Here is a 21,953-nt window from a genome sequence, read left to right on the forward strand (position 1 = left end):
GCCTTTCATCAGCTGTTCGAGTGCTGTTTCTTACGCGACAAAAAAAAACAAAAACACAGCTCTCCCTCGACGGTGGCAGGCTCCTGCAGCCTGCTCCGTCACAGCGACGCCTGCCGGTGGAGAGGGGGAACACACAGGAAGAAGCAAGAAGCGAGTTTGTTGACATTGTGTGTGACTGAGCTCGATATGACATTTGGCTGTATTTAAAACTACACGCCGTGTGACAACACACTGCACCCATAAATCACGACGAGGACAAGTGAGCTGCTTGTATTGTGATGGACAGCGTGGGGAGAGGAAGAGGAGGCAGGAGAGGACGAGGAAGGAGAGCAACTCGAGGTGGAGAGGTGAGAGATTGGACTGAATGTGACTGTTCCACAGCTCTTTAATAGTTTATTAGATTTCTGGCTCAAAATAATCGTGTGCTCACCATCGGACAGGCCGCATGAATGGTTTGGAGAAGTTGGAGCTCCATATTTAAAGCACAGCTATAATGAGAGAGAGAGAGAGAGAGAGAGAGAGAGAGAGAGAGAGGAGAGAGAGAGAGAGAGAGAGAGAGAGAGAGAGAGAGAGAGAGAGAGAGAGAGAGAGAGAGAGAGAGAGAGAGAGAGAGAGAGACAATTAGAGACCTGTTGTAGTTAGAATAAGGTAAGTATTTAGAGTTTGGCAATACGTTGTTACAACTATAGTGTGTTTATAGTACAGTACATGCTTGTGTGTTTATAAACAGGTGATTTACGCCTTGTTTCTTCTGCCAGGACAGAGACACCAGCCTGTCTAAATCAATGTCTTATGCACTTCGCCACGGCACCAGCCAGATGGGTCTTCAAATGGGTACAGGTGAGCTCCTCTTCTTCCCGATGGTATCCATCCATCTCATGAGAGCCCTTCAACCCACAACCATGGTAATGTTTTCAATTCTACAATACTCAACAACTGGACCACAATATGCTTATATTCCTTTTAGCTGATTCATTAAAATGCCCCTCCTGAGGTGATTAGTAGTTTTGATCGCAGTATTAAACCAAATCCCACACATTTACGTATGATATCAGTTTGATAAACAATTATAATGTTGCTCCCCTTTCCTCTTTAATATACTTAAAAAGCACAGAGACGTGGTAAAAAGTACTCTGTGCAAAAATACTGAAAATGAAACCTCGACAAGCCTTTTTTGTCATTTTTAACTCACAACTTGAAACATCCCTCTTAAAAACAAAGGTCATGGTTTAAAGACTTATTGTAAGTAAGATTATCAATATCATCTCAATTATACACTACGGAATGACTCAAATCGCAATAAATAATTGAAGGAATTTGGGTTGTTCTAAAACTTTGACGGACGTAAATACAATCGGACAATATGTATGAAAGTGAATGAAGTAGTTTTGTCCCTCTGCCTTTGTTGTACTTTGCCGTATGTGACGAGAATGCAACATTTACTGTGATGCATCAGTGTGTGAAAGCGGCGTGTTACAGCAGTGAAGCCGAGTGAAAATAGTTTACATGTTGCATGACAAATAGAGGCCATGACACACCTCAGAAGTTCCGTTGGGATTTTGAGATAATGATTTACTGCAGTATATATTGTGTCAAATTTTCTTGTAAGACTTTCAAGTAAAAGAAAACCTTTTGAAACATTGTGGAATGGAAGTATATGGAAATCTGAATGAATGTTGGTGCTTAGTACAGATTCTTTATTTCGCTCTCTGTGGGTCTTTGCCCCAGTCGGGCGACATGAAAATGTTGTCCGAGTGTCTTTTCGATTGAAGCCAAATCAAGCTCAGTGGGTTAGGGTCGGAGTTATCCACCGAGGAAACGCACCGTAACAGTTTTCACTCCCACAGACGGCTTCCTGTTTGTGGAGGAACTCCTGGCTCACCCTCAGTTCCGCTCATATTCAGTAGGAGATGTTGAGAGAGTCGTGGCCGCGAATGACAAGCAGCGGTTTAAACTCCGTTCCCACCCGGAGGACGGCCGCCTGCAGATACGAGCCAATCAGGGTCATTCAGTGCAGGTAGGAGAAAAGCCGTTGGTGATTTAGAGACAGACTTCTCAGCTTCAAATGAGCAATAATAAATAATGTTAACAGCTTTTTTTATTTTTGAGGATCAGCTAAGACATTAAATTCTCATCCTGAACTATTGCTGCCCTGCATGTAACCAATCAGGATCGAAAACCTTTCATATTGACCAAAATAGTGACATTACCCCCAATCTCTTGGAAACTAAAACCAAATGTGTATGACAATGATAATAAATGAAAAAAACAAACCCCAAAACAGATTGAAATATGTACATTTGTAAATGTCTTGTTACGGAAAATAACCATGACTCGTTCCCACAATGAGTTAAAACACACTATAATGCTGTTCCACAAGCCTTTTTTGGATTAATTGCTCTCCAGGTGCTGTGTTAATCCCCGGTACTGTTGCTGCTTCCAGGTTATGGATTTGGAGCTGGAAGCAGTCCTGGCCGGCTCTCCGGACTGCCCTGCCGAGGCCGTCCATGGCTCTTACCTCCGCAACTGGAGCTCCATCCAGCAGCAGGGCCTGAGCCGCATGAGGCGGACGCACATCCACTTGGCGCCTGGCCTGCCGGGGGAAGATGGCGTCACGAGTGGTGTGCTGTGTGGCGCTTAACGCTGACAGACGTGTGGAGAACGCTGTTAGAAAAATGAGTTAAACGGAGTGTTTTGCTTTTTCCCACCAGGCATGAGGAGAGACTGCGATCTGGCTGTGTTTATTGACGTCCCCGGAGCTCTCGCCGGTGAGATTAGCCACTAATGGCGACGAGCCGATTCTCTGCATTCACTCTCTTATGTGTACAAATCAATCTCTCACGTGTTTTATATCCGCGTGTCGGACTCTGCAGATGGTATTGAGTTCTTCCGGTCGGAAAATGGCGTGTTGTTGACTCCGGGCGACGACGAGGGCAAACTTCTCCCCAAATACTTCAGCCGGGCCCTGAGGCTGAGGCCAAACCGTAAGAAGAAGAAGAAGAAGAAAAATGTCTTCCCGCTCTGGCAACTGCAGTTATGCATTCAGGAAATGTGGAGTGAGGTTCAGTGTGAACTCGTTCACAGTGGATATGCTGTTGTGCTTTGTTTCAGGGAGCATCCTGCCGCTGCAGTAGCAGCTGGGGAGTGCGAGCGTCCCATCTCGGTTGGCGTGGCAACACGTGACTCGCAGCAGCGACCGGAGGGGCCGCGAGTGGAATAATCCATCCAGTGACTTTAGTGACTCCGCTCGTGTTTACAAAGGACACTTTATCTTTTCCATGTAGGCACAAACTGGTGATACTTGAAGGACTGTTTCTTGTTGTGTGTAACAGCCACACAGTGGATTTGTGTTTGGCATTTTCACTTTATAACGAGAAGACCCCCCCAGCGCTTAGATTTGAGTCCTTTCTGTGCCGAGTTTGCATGTTGACCCCGTGCAAAGCAAAATGGAACGGGAGAAATTGATACGTCATTATTCAAAAGTTACATTTTGATCATTGGAGGGAAAAAAAACCCGACATCACATGACATTTCTTTCCCACAATTTTTTCTCTTATTTATTTTGAACATTGACTGATATGTAATGATGAGAATAAAATAGAGGAAGTTCTTGTCTTTTATTACTGGAATTGTGTTTTTTTGGGGGGGTTGTATGTCATGAATTGTCAACAAAAAGGGCCCAATAAAGGAAATTTCCCAGAGTGCAATTTTACGACTTTATTTCACAGACTGTTCCAAATGTTCCAGCTACGCACTGCAGCTGGAACATTTGGTCGCTCCTTCTGACTGATGTTTTCCCACCACAACCACTAGGCTGTAAGCTTTGCAGCTGTTTTTATCCAGTTTTTGTAAAATGTTTGTAATATACATGTAAGTGTGGTTAAAAAAAAAAAAAAAGAACCATTTGCGGAAACTGTGGTTTAACACTTGTCTAAATATGGGAAATCAGAGGATGCAGAAAAACTGTGGTTTAACTGACTGCCTTTTCAGTTTCTGATAAGATATGAAGACACACACACACACACACACACAGACACACCCCCCCCCACACACACACATGCACAGCATGTGAGAAGAGATAATTGGTTTGAAGCTTCCTGTGAAAGAAAGCAAGACAATTTACCACCATATGTCCTCACCAGAAGGAGTGAAGACGAGACGAAATGAAAGGTGGAGTTCTGTGCTTATTTTTTATAGATGTTTATTCATAACTGTGGTAAATTAAATGATTCAAGTGGACCGCTTGTTTTCCCCCTCCAACTCCCGTCTTGGCTATAACGTAGCTGCTGCAAAGAGACATTAACCTGCGATACGAGTCCGTCTCACAATGCTTCTGCAGCTTTGGACAAAAACATCCAGAGCACAGACGATTACATTTCTGGGTCGAGTGAGTTGGTAATGATGAGTTGCCGCTGACAGAGTCAGTGGTTGATTTTACATTTTTTTTTGTGAGACTGGTGATTGTCAGGCTCGATGATTGTGGAGCAGATGCCCAGTAGTTTGGCCCAGCAGTAGTCCAGCCTGAAGGGGGGAGGGGGGGGGGGGGCAGTCAGCGTGCAGACCGCTGGAGTCTTGAACTGTCTGAACACGTTAAGTCTGCCATCCACTGATACAGCTTTACAAATAACTAAGAGTGTGAGTGTGTGCGTGGAACCGGCTCGGATCCAAACGTGGATGACCAGATAAGCTGACACATCTGCAATGAACAGAACATCTTGTTTTGACCTGCACTGTTCTTATCTATTTGTTTCCGCCCGGATGGAGCATGAAACCCTAATCCATGTGTGTGTTTTTTCCCCACCACCAGAGAGATTCTCACCAGACATGACAGGTCGTGAAAGATCCATTTGTTGTTTGTGTGCATGTTTCAGTTTCAGAGCGCTTCGTGGCCACCCGTCAGCTTGTGGAAGAGCTCCTCGTTGAGAGTGTCGCTCTTCTCACGACTGCGCGTCGACATGAAAATGTAGCCGCCGATAAACTCGTGCACAATTTTGCAGTCGGCGGTCACGCAGGCGAAGGCAATGTTCACATTCCCTTCAAACTCGATGGCCACCTGGAGGAGGCAGAGACACGCAGAGGACAGGCCAGGGATGAATGATATAGAACTCATTTTTAGGTATTTTCTCCCTTTACAAAGCATGGCCTGAATCAAGTTGCCAATTCTCAATTATACTGCTATGTTTTATGGTGCAGGCAAACTCCTCGGTTTTTGTTAGTGTGGATTCATCACATATTACCACAGTCCGAGGATAATCTAAGCCCCGATTGCTGATAACAGTCCAGTGTTTCATGTGAATGTTCAACCGCACGCACGGTATATCTGAAGTTAATGCAACTCCAAGTCGTATAACAAAGGCTGATTGTCACCTGTCTGATGTCCCAGTTCACGTTCCACTGCTTCATGTTGTTGTAGCGCCAAGTCTTGACCACATCACCCACGGCAAGGTCAATGCGGATCAGACGGTTGGGCGCGATGCCCAGCACCTCGTCTTTTCGACTGCCTTTGAACCTGTAAAGCAAAAATTCCTTTCAGCTTTCGAAAAAAATTTAATAAAATTGTTAATTTTTTTTTAACATCACATATAAAGTATTTCTGTTTTTTTTTTTTAAATATCTGCAGAGTTATATACAGTCACACAGATGATCTTGTGACCCGCCTGTACATTCTCAGAAATCCTCCTTGCTTCAAATATACTGTAGCTCTTTCTTTTTAAGGCATCAGTCACAGATCGGCATATCTTGAAATGTCTATTTCCTCTCGAATAAAATCCCTCCCTTTGTTCTGCTGCTGAAAGATTCATAGCTTTGATATCACATTCATGTCAGTGAAGAGGAGGGTGTGAGAATGAATGTAAGTGCTTTGTATGAACTCCGCCACACTGAGTTCTCTCCCTTAAAATGCTCACTGGCACGCACTCAGTTCTCAAAAGCTTTAAATCCAACTTCACCTGACAACGACATATGAGAGTCCAAAGTCGGGCAGGGCCTGCCAGATCTGCAGGAAGCGCATCACGGCGTCTGTTAGTGAGAGCTGAGCCACGTTTTGGTAGGCGTCCAGGATACGAGGGGTCAGCTGGAGGAGCAGGCACCGGGCAAATGGACAGATTATATTTTGGCTGTCATGAGCACAAAGTGAGGAGATCTTTAAGGTACAAAGCTGTAAAATGGCCTCATGATCGTCATTATTATTGCTTTGGTGCATCAGGATACCGTGGAGCAGCTCAATCCATCTAATTCATTCATTCATTCTGTAAATTTCACGTCTTTCGTTACCTGTTTGGGTTTGTACTTCTTATGGTAGCGCGGTGACACCAGACTGTGAGTGTTGATGCTTTCGTCGCTGGCGTTTGCGTTGCCATGGGAACCGGAGTTGGTTTTCTGCATCGCCAGGAAGGTGCGGATGCTCTGGATCTCACTCTGGAAACTGCTGTCGGCGAGGCTTTTTCCTTTGGAGGCCAGCCGACACCCGGCCATCCACTGGGCGTACTGCTGCTCCTGGAGAGGAGAGAGAGAGAGAGAGAGAGAGAGAGAGAGAGAGAGAGAGAGAGAGAGAGAGAGAGAGAGAGAGGGCGAGGGAGGGCGAGAGAGTGACAGACAGACACTCAGTCATGAGATAAAAATTAAAGACATGTAGTGTAAAAAGATGGAGGTCACACAAATATTGTGTGTGTGAACTGACATTCTCACAGCGCAGATAAACCTCGTTCATGCCCTCGGGGGCGGGTATGAGGAGTCGGATGAGGAACTTCTGTGCCGCCATGTTGACGTCTGGAGCCACTTCACACCCTGCAGACACAAAACGTCGATCCAGCACTTGAAAGTACTGACTTTCATGATGTCACAGACAAGACTTCAACTGTCCCCGAGTAAAATTCATTCAATAATATGATCATATCATTGTTGCTATAGTAATCCAGGACCATCAAGACACTTGCAACGATGATGAAATATGACTTTCTGCAAGTTACCGTTTTCTCAAAATGCACTTTTCACTGTGAGCAACTTTGACTTTTCTTCCTCAGCGTTCACAGTTACTCTCAAGACGAAGATTCATGTGGCTCTAATACACAGTAGTTTTTATATACAATGTTCTGGAAAGGCATTTTCACTCCTACAGCACAGGAATAAGTTGATATTTTTGGTACCTTTAAGGTTAATGTGTTGGATGGGCTCCCCAATGCTCTCCTCTTTGCTCTTGAAATAGGAGATGGACGTATCCTGGAACTTGAACCAGTACTGCTTGTATCCTTTCAAAGTTAGCCTCTTGGGTCTGAAATGTATAAAAACTTTGCTCAGATTTACATTAAAAAATATTTCTTTTAATTATTTCAAAAAATTCACGAGCGCTATAAAATCCATCCATGTAATTGCATATGTGTATTTTCTAGAAAATCTATTTTTCGTTGCTCTGCTCGTTGTGAAACAAATCTCACCTGAGTAGCTTCAGGTAGTCGTTGAGCTCTGGGGCTGTCATATTGTCCTGAAATATAAAAATGAAACAAAAATGGATGATACAACCATTTTCTCTTCTGGTTTCTGTACAATGTCACTGAATCCTTATGCAACAAGACCAAGACTCTTAAGTCTCAACAAAAATTTAATATTATCCAAAATTATGTCAAAAATGATTTCCTACATTTTGCATAAAGAATAAAATGGTTTTCTGCTTCAAAGCAGTGAGTCTGACCAGTAAGTCGGACGCAGAGCTGCTCTCTCCCCCCATCTTGACCTCCAGCGACTGCAGGGCGGACTCCAGGTCGTCCATGGCCGCGCTGGTGCTCAGCGCCTGGGGCTCGGACTGAGACACCTTACTGATGTGGTACTACAACACGGGGAAATCAGAATGATTAATAAATGGATGGAACCCAAACAACAAAGCTGTGACAAAAAGCTCACCCCTGCTTCCCTTCTCTTAGAGCTGATTGTCTTTGAATTATAGATTGCATTCGCTGACGTTAACGCGTTTCAATGCACAACGTTTCCACTTCAGCTGCAATATTTCCCACCTGCAGAGCTCCAAACAGCATCATCTCCTCCTCTGTGCAGTCGATGTCCTCCAGCAGCACGGCCCAGCGGGCCTGCTCGTACAGCTGGGTCAGACGCACAGCATCGTACTGCAGAGCAGGACACAGAGGATGAAAAGGCACGCACAGTCATGTATATACAGGGCCGCCGACACAAGCGCACACCTTCGGTTCTATGTCGTATAAGGAGTAGTATTTGAAGCGCAGCCAGAGTTTGTCATCGTCTTGGATGCCCTGCTGCAGGAGACATCGAGAGGAGTCCAACCACCTGACAGGGAGAAAGAAGTGTCATGTTTAATGCGTGAGGTGAATGAATCTTACCATGTAACATGGTCATGTATTACAAATGTGTCTCTACACATTAAAAATATAAAAAAACAAAACAATTCAATACTATTTTTTATGACTTACATGGACAGTACTCATCAATCAAAAGAAGAAAAAAAAAGAGTGTAATTTATCCACATTTAGTCCAAAACAGACTCAATTGTATCTTTCGCCCCCATTTTCTTCCTAAATTGGCAACCTGAAACTAAATGATCTTGTTTCTTAATGAAACACTCCATGTACCAATTAGTTAGTTATAATTAAGTTAATTATCTCATTTTGTTTGGCCTCAATGGCCAAAGCTGTTAAAGTTTGAAGCGGCTTTGAACCTCGAAAAAAAAAAAAAGTGGCAAGAGGCCAAAAAAAAAAAGAAAATGTAGAAAACCTAATTTTTCTCCAGAAATTTTGAGCGCGCTCACGTTATCTGAAGCGACAGCCACAGTTCATTTCACAGAGACTAAGAGCGTTTCAAAACCTTGCGCTATAATCCAGTCAGAGGCACTGGAGGTATTTCTTTATCAGCACATTAGATAAAGAGAGTTTGAACTCCAGACCCCTCACTTTGGCAGCAGCTCATTTTAATAAATGAGCTGCCGCTGGAAGTTGATGAGCTTCTGCAAAAAAAAAGAAAAAACCCCCAGAAAAAGTTGCCTTGAATTGACTTTTATTATTAAGATTGGGTTTTGATAGGCGATGGCATGAAGACTGTATTTGTCAAATGGTTTTATGAGGTGACAGTCGGCTTGTCGCTGTGAGACTTGTCGTGCCCCCCCCCCCCCCCCCATACACACACACGCACATTCAGGCGTACCTGCCATTGATGTGCGCCTTGTCCACGACGCTCGCTGGCCGGTACTGCTTGGCGATGACCTCGGGGGCGGGCGGGGGCTGAGTGACGGACAGTAGCTTGTAGACGGCCTCCATCTCAGCCGAGTCGGCGAAGTGGGCCGGCATGCCTTGATACAGACAGGGCCGAGACACTGCAGAGGATGTGGGAATGTGTTACAGGGATTCTGCAGCTGCTAAATAAAACAGTTTACACTCATCTTTAATGTGGCTTGTGTCTTGCATTTTCTTTTTTCTTTTTTTTTCAAAGGTGACTTCTGACCAATTCACCCCAGGTCCCTTATGTGAATGAATGAAATAGCTAGAATCGGAACCACAGTTTTCAAAACAAAAAGTTATAGAATGTACTTCAGTGAACTCTCTTATTTCAAAGCAAAAATTGTTCCACCATGCCAGCAGTGTAAATAAGACATGATGAGAATATACAGTACCTGAAGAAAGTGGCACCCCGGTCAGGTCGTATATCTCCCCTCTCAAATCTTTATCTTTCTTCTTCTTTTTTTCTTCCACGGGCCGAAGGAGGGAGAGCTCTTCTGGGTGTCGGATGTCTGTGGAGTTAACAGAATAAAAACGTATTGGTATTGGTGTTGGTATTGAACTGGGATAACCAGAACTGTTGCCATAATGATGAAGCTATACTGGTGAGGTCATGTTTCCAGGACACAAGGTCATCATCTGCATATGGTGAAGTTATTTGGACATCAGTTAATGAAAATATCTAAAACGTTACTATTCAATTTCCAAAAGTAGCACCTCGATGTTTGTAATTAGTTTATTTTTCCTCCTTTTTCTTTATCTTTCTTTTTTTTTATTTTTTTTTTATTAAATCTGTGGCGATCACAAGTTGTTGTTTGTGTTGAACAAATACAATCTGGTTATTTATTTTCACACAGCTGTGTGAACAGAAACACAATGAATCAGGCAGCTCTGCCCGTTATGTAGACAATACCAGATGGTGACATTATTACTGCGTAATTACTGTGCAAACAGGGCTACTGCGAATACCTACAGCGAATACACGACATCAGCACTGACATCCCAATCAGCTCTTAAAGGATTACGATCAAGATATCGCTGATAAATGATGAATTCAAAGGTCTTTTTTAGAGATTACACATTGCCTCAGATGAACGGATTAAAATGCGTTTACTTTCTACATGTCTTTTTCGTCACAGTGTACAAATAACAGATATCCGTCATGAAATATGTATCACAGTTACAGTTATATACCTTTCAAAATACTTAACTTTAGCTGAAGCTGCTGTCTTAACCACTAATCTACTGTATCTGTTGACTAAACTCCTGTTTCCTGCAGAAGCGTCAATTTAGTCCTTGCCTTGGCCTCGGTCTCCAGTCGATTTTGAAATGATCCTCAAGGGATAGTCGGTTTGCACTACCAAAGGCTCTCTGGTGCATTGTTAGTGTGCGTGACTCCAGATCATAAGACTGTGTGATCAAAGTGCTCCAGAGGCGCGGAGTTCATTTTGTACTGAGATTCAAATGATCTCTATATGTGTGTTTCATTATTGAGCACGCAGTCTCTTAGATCTAGTCTCTCTCACAACTTTTATCGCCACTGTTGCGTCCAACATCCAGTTTTCACAGAGCTAAGCAGTGAAAGATCTGTAAAATCTTAGCGAATCCACAACATCAGCACGGACATTTGGACCGGCTCCACGTCACCGCTGAGATCGGTGACTTTTAGTTAGATGAAGTGATATGAAAGATGGATGTATGGACAGTTGACCTTACTTGTACATTACTTGTACTTATTTTGAAATGCACATCGTCTTGTCGTTTCCATGATTTCCCTGCGTTATGTGTAAATGTAGGTGTTTGACTCTTCCAGTGATCTCCAGATGGCAGAAACACACCAAACACTGCGGAAACTTTCCCTGTTGCTGTCGAGGTTGTTACTATAAGGGGTCATTTTAATGATTCACTTGATCAATGCTTATAATTAGTGGATCTCAGTGGGTCGCTGCATGAATCAGACCATGCACATAATTACCGAAGGAAGTAAAGGTTCCAGTTAAAGCATTGTTAAAGACTCTCTTTCATTCTGTTCTCCCGCAGAAGCGCTTCCTTTGTTTTTATCCACAAAGGGATTCAGCTGAGGTTTTATTCCTGTGTGTGTGTTCCTACTCTTGTTTGAAGTACACGGTGCAATGCAACTTTCATCCAAATGGGAGCGTTCTTAATCTGTGTCTTTAAATCCTCTGAGCTGCTTTTTTCTCCCCACTTTTTTTTTTTTTTTTTTTCTGACAGATTTCATTATTTCCTCCCTGCCTGCTGCTTTTCAAAACCTTTCCAGTTGGCTGTCACCTCCTGGGGATTTCTGGGGAGGAATCGAGACCGAGAAGTGCCAGATTTAGACTAAAATGAAAGCATGAAGCAGATGGCGAAGGTCTTGCTTTCTGGTAATAGTGTTTGGGTGTCATTACAGCCAGTAACAGCGAGGCATATTAATTAGTTACTTTTACAAATTCCAATAACGAGGTTATGAACAGCTGTCTTACACTGTCGGTACTTAAAATCAGTGTGACGTCTGAGATGGAGAACCGGAGGGAAAAAAAAAAAGGATTATACTGGTGGCAAATGTTTTGCTTGTCAAGAAAAGGAAACGCTCGCAGTTTTAAAGAGCCGTTATGGAGAATCTGAGTCACGCCTCTGTTGCACAATGGATGGCGGTGTTGAGTCACTTTAATGCCAGTCTGTTCTAATGCCAGCCCAGGAGTTAAATAATGCATGCCTGCATAAATGAGAAGCCGTCGTTTCCCAAACTATGAGTCGGGATCCAATGTAGGCCCACGGACCAATTGTTTTTGGGTTGCCAGATTTTTTACAAAAGTGCAGTTTTTGAATTGAAGAATGTGCTTTTTTTTTTTTATTTTTTACAAAACAGTGTTTGACTCAGGATCACATGATGGCACACTGGTTTGAACTCTCCAGAAACTAGATGTTTTGTGTAGAGTTTGTACGTTTCCCCACTGCATGGATGTGTTTTCTACAAGTCGTCTGGTTTGCTATCACAGTCGAAAATTCTGAATTTTCTCTGTTCCTCTCTCTCGTTCCTAGTTTGTCATTGGCTTTTTTTTTTAAAATCAGTTGCTCACATTTATAGTGAAATAATATTTGGATCCCGGGCATTCATCAAATTTTTGTCGACAAACTACAAATCTACGAGTCTACAAACCCTCACATACACAAAACCGCTGTGAAGAAGCCGAGGGCTTTGACCTTTGTAATGTTATTATCCTCCCTGCTCCTTCTTTAAGTGAGTCAATACACCGATTTTTACTGCAAGAGTTAACATTGGAAAACCTGTAATTTTGTTATATAGTCCAGCAACACATCACGCAGGTGTCTTTGAGATGTCATGATAACAGTTTATCCCATTTAGTTCATAACCTTATAATCGTATATCAATTGAGCTCATAATGCTATAACTATATAGATGTACTGTCCTTTTTTTTTTTATACGTAGGATGAATACATGAATGAATTGAAGACAAACTTACTGAGCATTCTGCAGATGGCCATCACGGTCTGGAAGACGGGGGTGGAGAAGCTGGCCCGGAGCCTCACCGTAATGCCGCTGGGGAGCCCCACTTTCAAGGCTTTATGCTGAGGTATGAAGACCAGCCGAGCGTCGGCGTGGATGCCGTATTTCTCCAGAGTCCAGGGCGTTCGCAGCAGCCACTGCTGCTTCTGCTCCCACCATAGAGCGTGGTCCGACCAGTCCCGCTGGATCTCTGCACAGGATAATCACACAAGAAGGAAGAGTGACGGAGAGTGTATACGAGTCTCTGGCACTGACGTGTGGAATCAGCACTCAAAATAATACAATTTAGTCAATCAATAAACAGGCCGAATAGATAATTTTATCAGACAAAATGTCTTGTCAATGCACCGTTTGTTCATTTTATTGTGTCACCGAAGCGCTGCAATGAATGTTTCTGTCTCGGGCCAGACAGCGCTCACAAGTGAGAGCAAAAATAGGCTGTTTAAATCATCAGGCCAGTACGCATATATTATTCAACTGGCTATAAAGCAGACAACTGGAAATAAAAAATGTTGTGAATTTGCCCCGGCACCGCCGGTGTTGGACTTGTCAGCAAGGCGCTGGACAAGTTTACGAACTCCGTGAATCATGGCTGATAGCGCCGTGCCCAACTGTACCGCAGTGGATTCTAACAGTAATTTAAGCCGCTTGGATACAGAGAGAAACGTCTTCCGAGACATAAGAGCAAGTCCAGTTGACCTGATTCAATTTGCTTTAATCTGCCTTTGGCCTGGACGAATGACAATATGCATATCTACACACTTAAGCAGTGATGTTGTCCACATCGTATGCAAATTTACCTACTAAAAAGGCTCCAGGTTCTTACCATACCATACCATACCATACCATACCATACCATACAGGTTTAAAAGAAATGACTTGAAACTAAAACTAAATGTTATTCTTTATGAATAACGTGTAACGGCAATTCATGGCAAATTGTGTTCCGCCTTGGTTACTTGTGTTTGATAAAGTATTATTTATGCCTTCCTGGGTGCACATGCACATCATGGAACTCTTTTAAGTCGAACAGATGTAAAGGGACAGAGTGACCCACGTGTCTTTTCCACCAGCTTGAGAATAACCCCTCCGACGTGAAGGTCGGAGGCCACGCTGAGGGTGACAGGTGGGGCGTCGGGCCCCAGGTCCTCCACTGTGACTGACAGGTCCCACGCCGCCATACTGGGAGAGGGAGAGGAAAGGAGAGTGAGAGGGAAACGCAGGAGACAGGTCTGACGGAGCGAGTTGACAGGTACAGGGGAAGGGGGGGGGGGGGGGGGGGGGGGGGGGAAGAGAGCAAAAGAGACAAACACAGAGAAAGTTTCAGAGACAAGGAAAGAAAAGCTTCACGTCCAGCTAATAGTGATGAATAATCAAATACAATGGCTGCTCGGCAAAGGCAGCATCGTCTTCTATGAAAGAGTTTTTTTGTTTAGTGCCAATTAAAATGTGTCAATCAAGACTTGTAATTAATCCATTCAATGAAAGTGAATCTTTCACTTGTTGATTCATCTGCAGCTCTCACACGATACATTGTTACAAATAATTTGCCGGTTTGTAAAAGTTATGAACACACTCGGAAAAGTCATTAAGTATAGAAACTGACTGGAGAAATATAATGTGTGATACAAACAATGGCTCAGTTTTTCAAGACATTTGCTGCCATAATTATAGTCCGGTGTCACAATGTGTCACAAACATGTTTGATGACAACTTCCTATTTTGGCTTGCTATCGCCATAGATGCACACTTCCGCTTTGTGAGCCGCTCAGAGAGACGAGTTCATCCAATGTTCATCCAGCCCTGCATGAAAGCCTGAACTGAGCCTGTGTTATAGATTTTATATTGAAGAATTAAATTGTGTTATATTCCAGGAATACTTTTTCAAAGGCTATGAATACACCTGATATTACATATCTACATTAAGTCCAGTCGAATGTAAAAGCTTTGTTTGCCAACAGAGTTATCATCAACTTAATCATTTTACATGACACTGTATAGAGTGCTGTGACCTTAATACCAACCTCTCATCTGTGGATTCAATACAACACCCCCAAACACTGACTACATACGTGCCCTTCCCTAGCTCTCCCTCGGTCCTCGTGTTTTCTACCACACCATCAAACCCCCACAGACACACACTTTTAAAGGACCATACCGTCAAATCTCCTCAGTCCAGGAGTTTTCAACAAATGGAATCGTGCTGCACCCTTGTTTCTTCGGCTGGTCTGACCTCTGGAGGAGTTTCTCTGGTTCGTCTGTGAGATCGTGCAGTATTCTCACTTCTCTTGGGCTGGGCCGGCTGTGGTCTGTGGAGCTGTCTGAACTGCTTGTGTCACCTCTGTCAAGAGAATGGCTGGTTCCTTTTTTTCTTGTCAGTTTCCGCCAAGCGGAAATGTAAAAAAAAAAAAAAAAGTTGAAACTTTTTGACTGACAAGACAGTATGAGAAATAGGCACTGTTTGTGTATGTGTGTGTGTGTGTGTGTGTGTGTGTGTGTGTGTGTGTGTGTGTGTGTGTGTGTGTGTGTGTGTGTGTGTGTGTGCAAATATCAGGGCATATGTGCGAGTAGGTAAGATCTTTTTTATCAAGCAATATTTACTGCTGAAACAGTTGGAAGACACATTGCGGCACAAAGGAAATAATTAGATAAACAGAACGAGAAACAAAGTCACTGACATTCCTGTCTGACGATCAATGTGTGTATGCTGCTTTATGAAAACGTCTCATCTGAGTCAATAAAACAAAGAGTCAATGGGAGCTTGTTGTTTTACTGCCTTGATCTGTACGTGCTATAGAGCAAACACAAATCCACTGCCAGCAACTTGCCAGAGGTTGTGAAAAATGGGAGAAACTCAGGAAAAATAATTACCAATCATGAACGTGGCATCACATGCGATACAATTCTGGATACCTAAAGACAAAAAACAGAAGGTGTCAGGGGGAAAAAGACATATTGGCAAGTTATATATATATATATATATATATATATATATATATATATATATATATATATATTAAAAACAATGGCTGATGATAAAATCAAGAATTAAAAAAAGGAAAACATTTAAATTGATTCAAAGACATTCATGAAAATATATTAAAGGCAGACAACACCTTGCTATATAAAAAAAGAAGCTCTGCAACAAACAACACGAAAGAATGCCTTAATTATTATCACACATCAAATTAAAAAGCAGAAATGTGGCGACACACATCCACAAGCAATTTCAAAATGCTTCACATCATCAACCACCACCAAATGAATAACAAAACTACACGTCACACCATCAACCCATGAGCACGATAATACTCTGCCCTTTTACTTGGACACCAATATTATTGAAATAAACTTTTTTTTTTAATTGCAGAGATACTGTATACTTTTTCATTTAGAGTAAACATTTTAGAGCTGATGCCGAAAAAAAAAAAAAGCTGGTTTCAAAGACTTAAAGAAACTGCAGGTTTTGCAGGTTGAGAGCCCCATGATATAAACGGTCTCACTGCAAACACTCTGTTACCTTCACTGACCTGGTAAGAACTCGAGCTGACTGGCTGAGATCAATCCATTGATGTCAGGACGATGCCTACTGCATTGGTAACAGAGGGATTGTTGCTATGCTCAAAGGAAGTCAAAGGCAATTCGCAGGAAAGTGGCACAGGGGGAGTTATCGTTCTGCCTTTTACTTCCCAAGATAACAGTGACAGCGGTCCTTTACTCAAATATAACAGGGAGATTTAGCTACGATTTGAAAGACATGCTTCCCACTGATCACAGCCAAAATTCATAAATGAAAACTGGAAAAAACTTTGGGAGGTCTGCGGATGACAGAATCACCCATTTTTCAGCATGATTGACCAGATGGTCCATACACAGCTCAGCAACAAAAGCTTATTTATAAAGAAGCCTGGATACCATTGCTCATGAACATTAGAACATTAGTCTCCTTTATATTCTATTCAAGAATTTTTTTTATGTCATTAAAGGTTGCATGAATCTGTAGACTTAGTATGCATGTAAGATTTTCTTTCATCAGCATAAAATGAATAATGGTGAGATACTGAGTAGTGGGGTCAATCACAAACATGTACATTGAAAAACTATCCTGCTGTTAATGACATGAAAGCCAAGCGTGAAAAAAAAAGGAAAATTACTCAAACCAATGGAGAAAAAAAATTACATAAACAGAAAGTTTTCAGTGCAAGTGATGCAAAATGTCAATATATATAATTTTGCCACTGATCAATCTGAAATTACTAAAACTGAGCTTTTACCACAGTCTGCTTTGTCACTTGTTCATTCTAAACTGATAGGCTTTCTCTATGTTGTGAAGAAAACAGCATTTTCCCTCATCTGTGTGTATATATAGGACATGCATGCACACTCAGTTGCAGTCAACAAATTAGTGATCCTATTTTTAATATTTCAGAAAACCGGCTTGGTAAAGTCCACACCATAATTAGTAATACATTGTGTCTACTTCATTGTCAAGCTATTTGTAGGAAGTGTCATAACGTAATATGTTAAACGTCAGGTGTTTAGCTGTTTGAGGATGAGTTATAGAGTTTCTACGCTAAAATGAGGAGAATATGTGTTTCAAGACTGAAGACCAAATGCACACCGTCTAAATAACAGGACTTTTACTACTCAGGTTATCATTTTCTTTCCGCGTTTTCCCGGGCGATTGCTACATTTCCGACGACCACGAAGTAAGCACAAACCTCGGCTTCTTTCATTCAACAACATAGAGGTGGAGGTCAATAGATATGACAATAAATATAGAGGACTGCTCATTTTTTAGAAGGCCCACTTACTTTATGTAGCAATAAATATGATTATTATTTACATATCTATATGTTCAGGTCTTTTACCGGCTGCTTTTATATGTGATCTTTTAAAAACAGTAGTCGAACACCCCTCTCAATGGTACATTCCACACGTTACTTCCTAAACAAAAATGGCACACGTGAAGTGATGGACTTGTGGATTCATATCGAAAACAAAACCTTGCGTCGTGCTCCACTTCACTCACACATTTCATTTGAGCCGTTAATCTTCCCGCTCGCTGTCATTCTGGCATGGCGCTGCAAATTTCAGCTCTAGTTTCAGTCATCAGAACCCTGCCGAGCGTGCTCGGGCCGGTGTCAGGTTCGAGTCTGCTGCCGCCGCAGGGAAGCCCCCAGCAACAAGTGCCCCGCGGAACCATATTTCCTCGGCCCGTCAAGCAAACCAGTTCTCTATGGCCCGAAAAGTTGACCTGGACTCCGCGAGGGAGATGAAGGGTGAGAGTCCTCAACCCAGGCCATAGAGTGTGTAATCTAACGGAGTAACAGTCAAATGTCACCTGTCCAGCTGTCAACAGATTCAACACACCTGTATGCAGTAGTCTAGTTTTATTTTGAAAGTCACACATCTAAATAATCCACGGGACGGGTCACAAGAAACATGATCATACAAACAGATCCGTTTTTCCATAAAGAGAAAGACTTCTCAAACGTAGAAATGGAAATATTCAGAATTGTTTTAGGTAATTATTACTTTGTGCTGCGCTTTGGAATAGTTCTGTTTATACTGAAATCAGTACAGGACAAATGCATGTGGGCAACATCTTTTTTTTAGTATGCTGTAAAGTGTCTGACTGCCTTTGAAGGGGCCGGTGCTCCAATTTAACAAAAGGGCACAAACTACCAGGAGTATAAGAACAGTGATAGGTATGGTAATATTTTTTTTGCATCATATCGTCATTGGCATAACACTGAAGAAGCAAAGTACAATCCCAATTAAAAAAAAAAAAAAAAGGTTTTAATCATGATAGTACGTATAAAAAGCTACAGGAAGTACTGCAATTGGCAAGAGAAAATGACACATCAACGTGCAAACATATGCAACAAAATGTGTAGAAATTCGTAATAATAAAACAGCCAACTGGAGGTTGATTAATAAAAAATATTTAAAAAAAAAACCCAACCCAAATGATGAGCTTATTAGAAAGGGATTGTTGAAGGAAAATGGCCAGATTTGGAACAGAATTACTTTTCTGTTCCAATATTTGAATGTTTCATGTCATCAAAGATTCAAAGAATCTGAGTCGGATAACACATCCTGTAAACATTTGTGGTCTTCAATATCGGAAGGAATTTGTCAAAAATAGAAGCATTCGAAGAGTGTTATCCCTTTTTTTTGTTTGAGGTGTGTACCTTTCCACATACAATTTTTTTAATCTATACTTTAATTTGCAAGTGTGAAATGATAATTTTTCTTTGCATTGCAACATTTTGTTGTTGTTTTTTAATCTCGCTGCCAGATTATTTACTGCCTGATGTCTTTCTCTATCTTCTCTCTCAGACTACTTGATGTCTCTGCCGGACAGGCGACCACTCTGCAGGACACCTGCCTTTGTGCCGCTGGATGACATCCCGGTGTGGACTCCTGCTGCAGGTCAGACACCCACCATCAGTCACCGTTACCACCTGCTTCGTTCAGAGTCAGATGGAAGCCGCGGTGAGGCGGTCGGAGACAAATGAAAACTTGTACTGCTATCGGATATCACCACAAGTAATCTACAGTGACTGTTCACATTTTCAAATCATGACACCTATCAGCATCTTAGGTTTATATCACTTCATTCATCAAATACATACCAATATCAGTATTCATCACACGTGGAAGTAGAAAAAAATAGCTTTTTGAAATGGTTTGCTTGAAATGATACAAGTTATTTCAAGGAAATTGTGTCCAACTTAATGACAGTGCTTTTGTTCCTATGTGTTTAACTATTTACCCAAGTAGGAATGCATGTGAGTGTTGTGCTTCAACGTTTTGAAGTATGTAACACACTTTTTTAACCATCCATCAGGAATGTATGTGTTCCACTGTATTCTCAAACGCCATTCAAAGAACAGCTATAGAAGAAGCTTTAAAAACACATAAAAAAGTTTGACACCTGAATCAAATATAATAGTAATGACAAAAAATATTGTGCGAAGTCCTTCTTTCGTCATTTATATTGAAATCATTCAATTTCTGTCATTCTCATTTTTAGATTAGAAACACGTTTCTAATGCATATTGACCAGGTTAATAGAAAATTGAATGCACCGTGCATATATATCTCATTTTCAGGTGATGCCAAGTCCAGTTTCTTCCCGAGAAATGAAAAACTGGACAATAAGATTTCCGTATACAGCGGCGACATCACCAAGCTGGAGGTATGTGTGCTACACGCTGGAAGTGTGTGGATCATCTCATGCATGGGAAAGTAAAAAAAAATTAAAAAACAACAAAATAAGCTTCATAATATTTATCTTATCGCACTCAATTGCAAAACAATGAAAAAGTTTCATTACAAGACAAATTGAATACATTCACAAAAACAAGAAGATTGTGAGCCATTGCTGAACAGTAACCTGGAAACCTTAAGAGCTGGGTTTTATTTTGCATCTCAATTCTGATGCAATTATGTATCGACTGCTTTGAGAAAAACTTTAAAAATCCCACAGAATCCTTCGATTTAATCAGCCGGTAGCTTGTATTGTGATTATATTTAGGATTAGATTCTTTTTAGTACCTCAAATGTATTGTGATCCTTCACCGTTTCTGAAATGTATAACTATCGTCAAGGTATCCCCGGTTCTTGTCTATCTCTAGTCAGGTTATGCCCATTTTCTTTAAGTCCAACAGGTATTTGTCTTATTCTTTATCTCGTTGATTCACACTTGTATTGCGGTTTCTTTTTAATCTATTGGTATATTTGATCTTGATCACAGCTTTGCCTACCTGTGCAGTAGCTGTGTGAAAATCAGTGTTTGCAGCTGTGTTTTTAATGAGATTACACCTGTCCAACACTCGGGGGGGGGGGGGGGAGACAAACTATTAAGTCTTCCTCAAACTGGACTTTAAAGCACATGGGGTTTCTGTTTTGGACTAACACAAACTGATAATGCAGTTATACTACTGTCTGCATGTCGGGGAATCGGGCTTGTTTGAAAAGGTCTGTGTCAAATCCTGACCTGGATCTCAAACGGCATGTAAACAGAAGAATCTGGCTTTCTGCTAACTGTGAACATTGTCTTTGGACAGATCTGGAGAGACGCAAGCAAAAGCAAAAAAAAAATCAACAGAAACTCAATGCAAATACTTATCTTGTAAAACAGCAGTGGTGGTAATTGTTAGATCACAAGTGTGAGATTATTCTCTGTAGAATAACTAAGCACTATTTTGAAAAGTGGGCACTTTATGAAAAATGAAAGAAATGTTTCCCTCAGGAAATCTCTTTAAAACAGCCCCCCCTGCAGGGAAAATGATCTTGCTGAAATCTCAATAACACTTGTATTGAGATAAAAATGTCAGGGGGCTTTCAATTGACGAGCCAGCGTAATAGTTGGAAAAAAACACATCAGATAAACCCGTTTCAACTATGAATGCCATAAATAATGGGACCAAATCTTCTAGAACCACAGATAATAGTGATTACTCTACAAGATATGAATGGAAAGACATCATCTGCGTTAGTGAAATCGCAACATGGTTTGGTTTGCGTATTTCAAATTATGAAAACCAAAAAAGACGTCTCAGAGTATTTCCAGTGACCATTAGATGGAGCCAGAAGCCAGTTCACTCATCCACACTTCTTTTCCCACGGGGCTGTTTGGGCATTTGGGGTGAATTTAATCGTTGCCTTGGCACGAGGATGCATCAGGGGAGAGTGCAGCAGGCCAGCACGCCTAAATGATGCTTGATGATGAGCCTTCGCCGGAAAATGATGGATTTCCATTGGCAGCTGACTGTCACACGGTGTCCGCTGTGCCAACTTCCAATGAATACCCACTGACTCATTTATGGCTTGTACCTGTGTGTGTGTGTGTGTGTGTTTGTGCGTGTGTGAGAGTGAGTTGGTGTGTGTTGGTGTGCAGTAGCTGAAAAGGCGACTGTGTGTTCCAGTGTGTGTGTGTGTTTTACAAGAGCTTTTTACAGAGTCGCGGGATGCAAAGTAGCATGGAATTAACAAGAGGAAAACAGCTAGTAAAGTGTCATTTAGCGGAGAGGACGAGACAAGGTGAAAGGAGGAGGCTGCGAAACTCGACAGCGCCGGAGGAAACATGACTGAGAGACGGGGAGTCAGCACGCTGACTGACAAAAAGCAAGAGGGGAGTCTGAAGGAGTGAAAAGAAGATAAAAGCGAGGCAGAGAGAG

The 21,953-nt window shown here is 41.9% G+C and overlaps 3 protein-coding genes across 3 annotated transcripts; 2 read left to right on the plus strand and 1 right to left on the minus strand.

Annotated features, from left to right (window-relative positions):
• Positions 1–156: 156 nt before the first annotated feature.
• Positions 157–3,623, plus strand: trpt1 (tRNA phosphotransferase 1). The gene is made up of 7 exons (XM_080501992.1): positions 157–347; positions 759–840; positions 1,848–2,017; positions 2,444–2,621; positions 2,712–2,768; positions 2,874–2,984; positions 3,112–3,623. Exons 1-7 carry the CDS (start codon positions 279–281, stop codon positions 3,132–3,134), a joined length of 690 nt encoding a protein of 229 aa, XP_080358118.1. The 5' UTR covers positions 157–278; the 3' UTR covers positions 3,135–3,623.
• Positions 3,624–4,245: 622 nt separating this feature from the next.
• On the minus strand, positions 4,246–15,052 carry fermt3b (FERM domain containing kindlin 3b). The gene is made up of 15 exons (XM_080501717.1): positions 14,921–15,052; positions 13,820–13,994; positions 12,719–12,952; positions 9,629–9,745; positions 9,163–9,331; positions 8,190–8,292; positions 8,007–8,114; positions 7,688–7,822; positions 7,434–7,480; positions 7,146–7,270; positions 6,680–6,786; positions 6,274–6,495; positions 5,949–6,073; positions 5,368–5,509; positions 4,246–5,053 (listed from the first exon to the last, which is right to left on the minus strand). Exons 2-15 carry the CDS (start codon positions 13,941–13,943, stop codon positions 4,874–4,876), a joined length of 1,938 nt encoding a protein of 645 aa, XP_080357843.1. The 5' UTR covers positions 13,944–13,994; positions 14,921–15,052; the 3' UTR covers positions 4,246–4,873.
• A 2,902-nt stretch (positions 15,053–17,954) lies between these two features.
• Positions 17,955–20,023, plus strand: macrod1 (mono-ADP ribosylhydrolase 1; the record flags this gene model as incomplete). Its single annotated transcript, XM_080502424.1, has 3 exons — positions 17,955–18,044; positions 19,108–19,200; positions 19,884–20,023. The coding sequence occupies exons 1-3, from the start codon at positions 18,002–18,004 to the stop codon at positions 20,021–20,023; spliced, it is 276 nt and encodes a 91-aa protein (XP_080358550.1). The 5' UTR covers positions 17,955–18,001.
• Positions 20,024–21,953: the final 1,930 nt, after the last annotated feature.

The sequence above is a fragment of the Blennius ocellaris genome (assembly GCF_963422515.1).
Source record: "Blennius ocellaris genome assembly, chromosome: 9".
In the NCBI taxonomy this organism is placed as follows: Eukaryota; Metazoa; Chordata; class Actinopteri; order Blenniiformes; family Blenniidae; genus Blennius; species Blennius ocellaris.

Coding starts and splice junctions, on each gene's coding strand:
- fermt3b (XM_080501717.1), bottom strand. CDS start 13,943: ATGGCGGCGTGGGACCTGTCAGTCACAGTGGAGGACCTGGGGCCCGAC. Junction 9,332..9,628: donor CGGGGTGCCACTTTCTTCAG/GTACTGTATATT, acceptor CATCCTCTGCAG/TGTCTCGGCCCTGTCTGTAT. Junction 5,510..5,948: donor CTCTCATATGTCGTTGTCAG/GTGAAGTTGGAT, acceptor TTTGCTTTACAG/GTTCAAAGGCAGTCGAAAAG.
- trpt1 (XM_080501992.1), top strand. CDS start 279: ATGGACAGCGTGGGGAGAGGAAGAGGAGGCAGGAGAGGACGAGGAAGG. Junction 348..758: donor GAGCAACTCGAGGTGGAGAG/GTGAGAGATTGG, acceptor TTCTTCTGCCAG/GACAGAGACACCAGCCTGTC. Junction 841..1,847: donor GGGTCTTCAAATGGGTACAG/GTGAGCTCCTCT, acceptor TCACTCCCACAG/ACGGCTTCCTGTTTGTGGAG.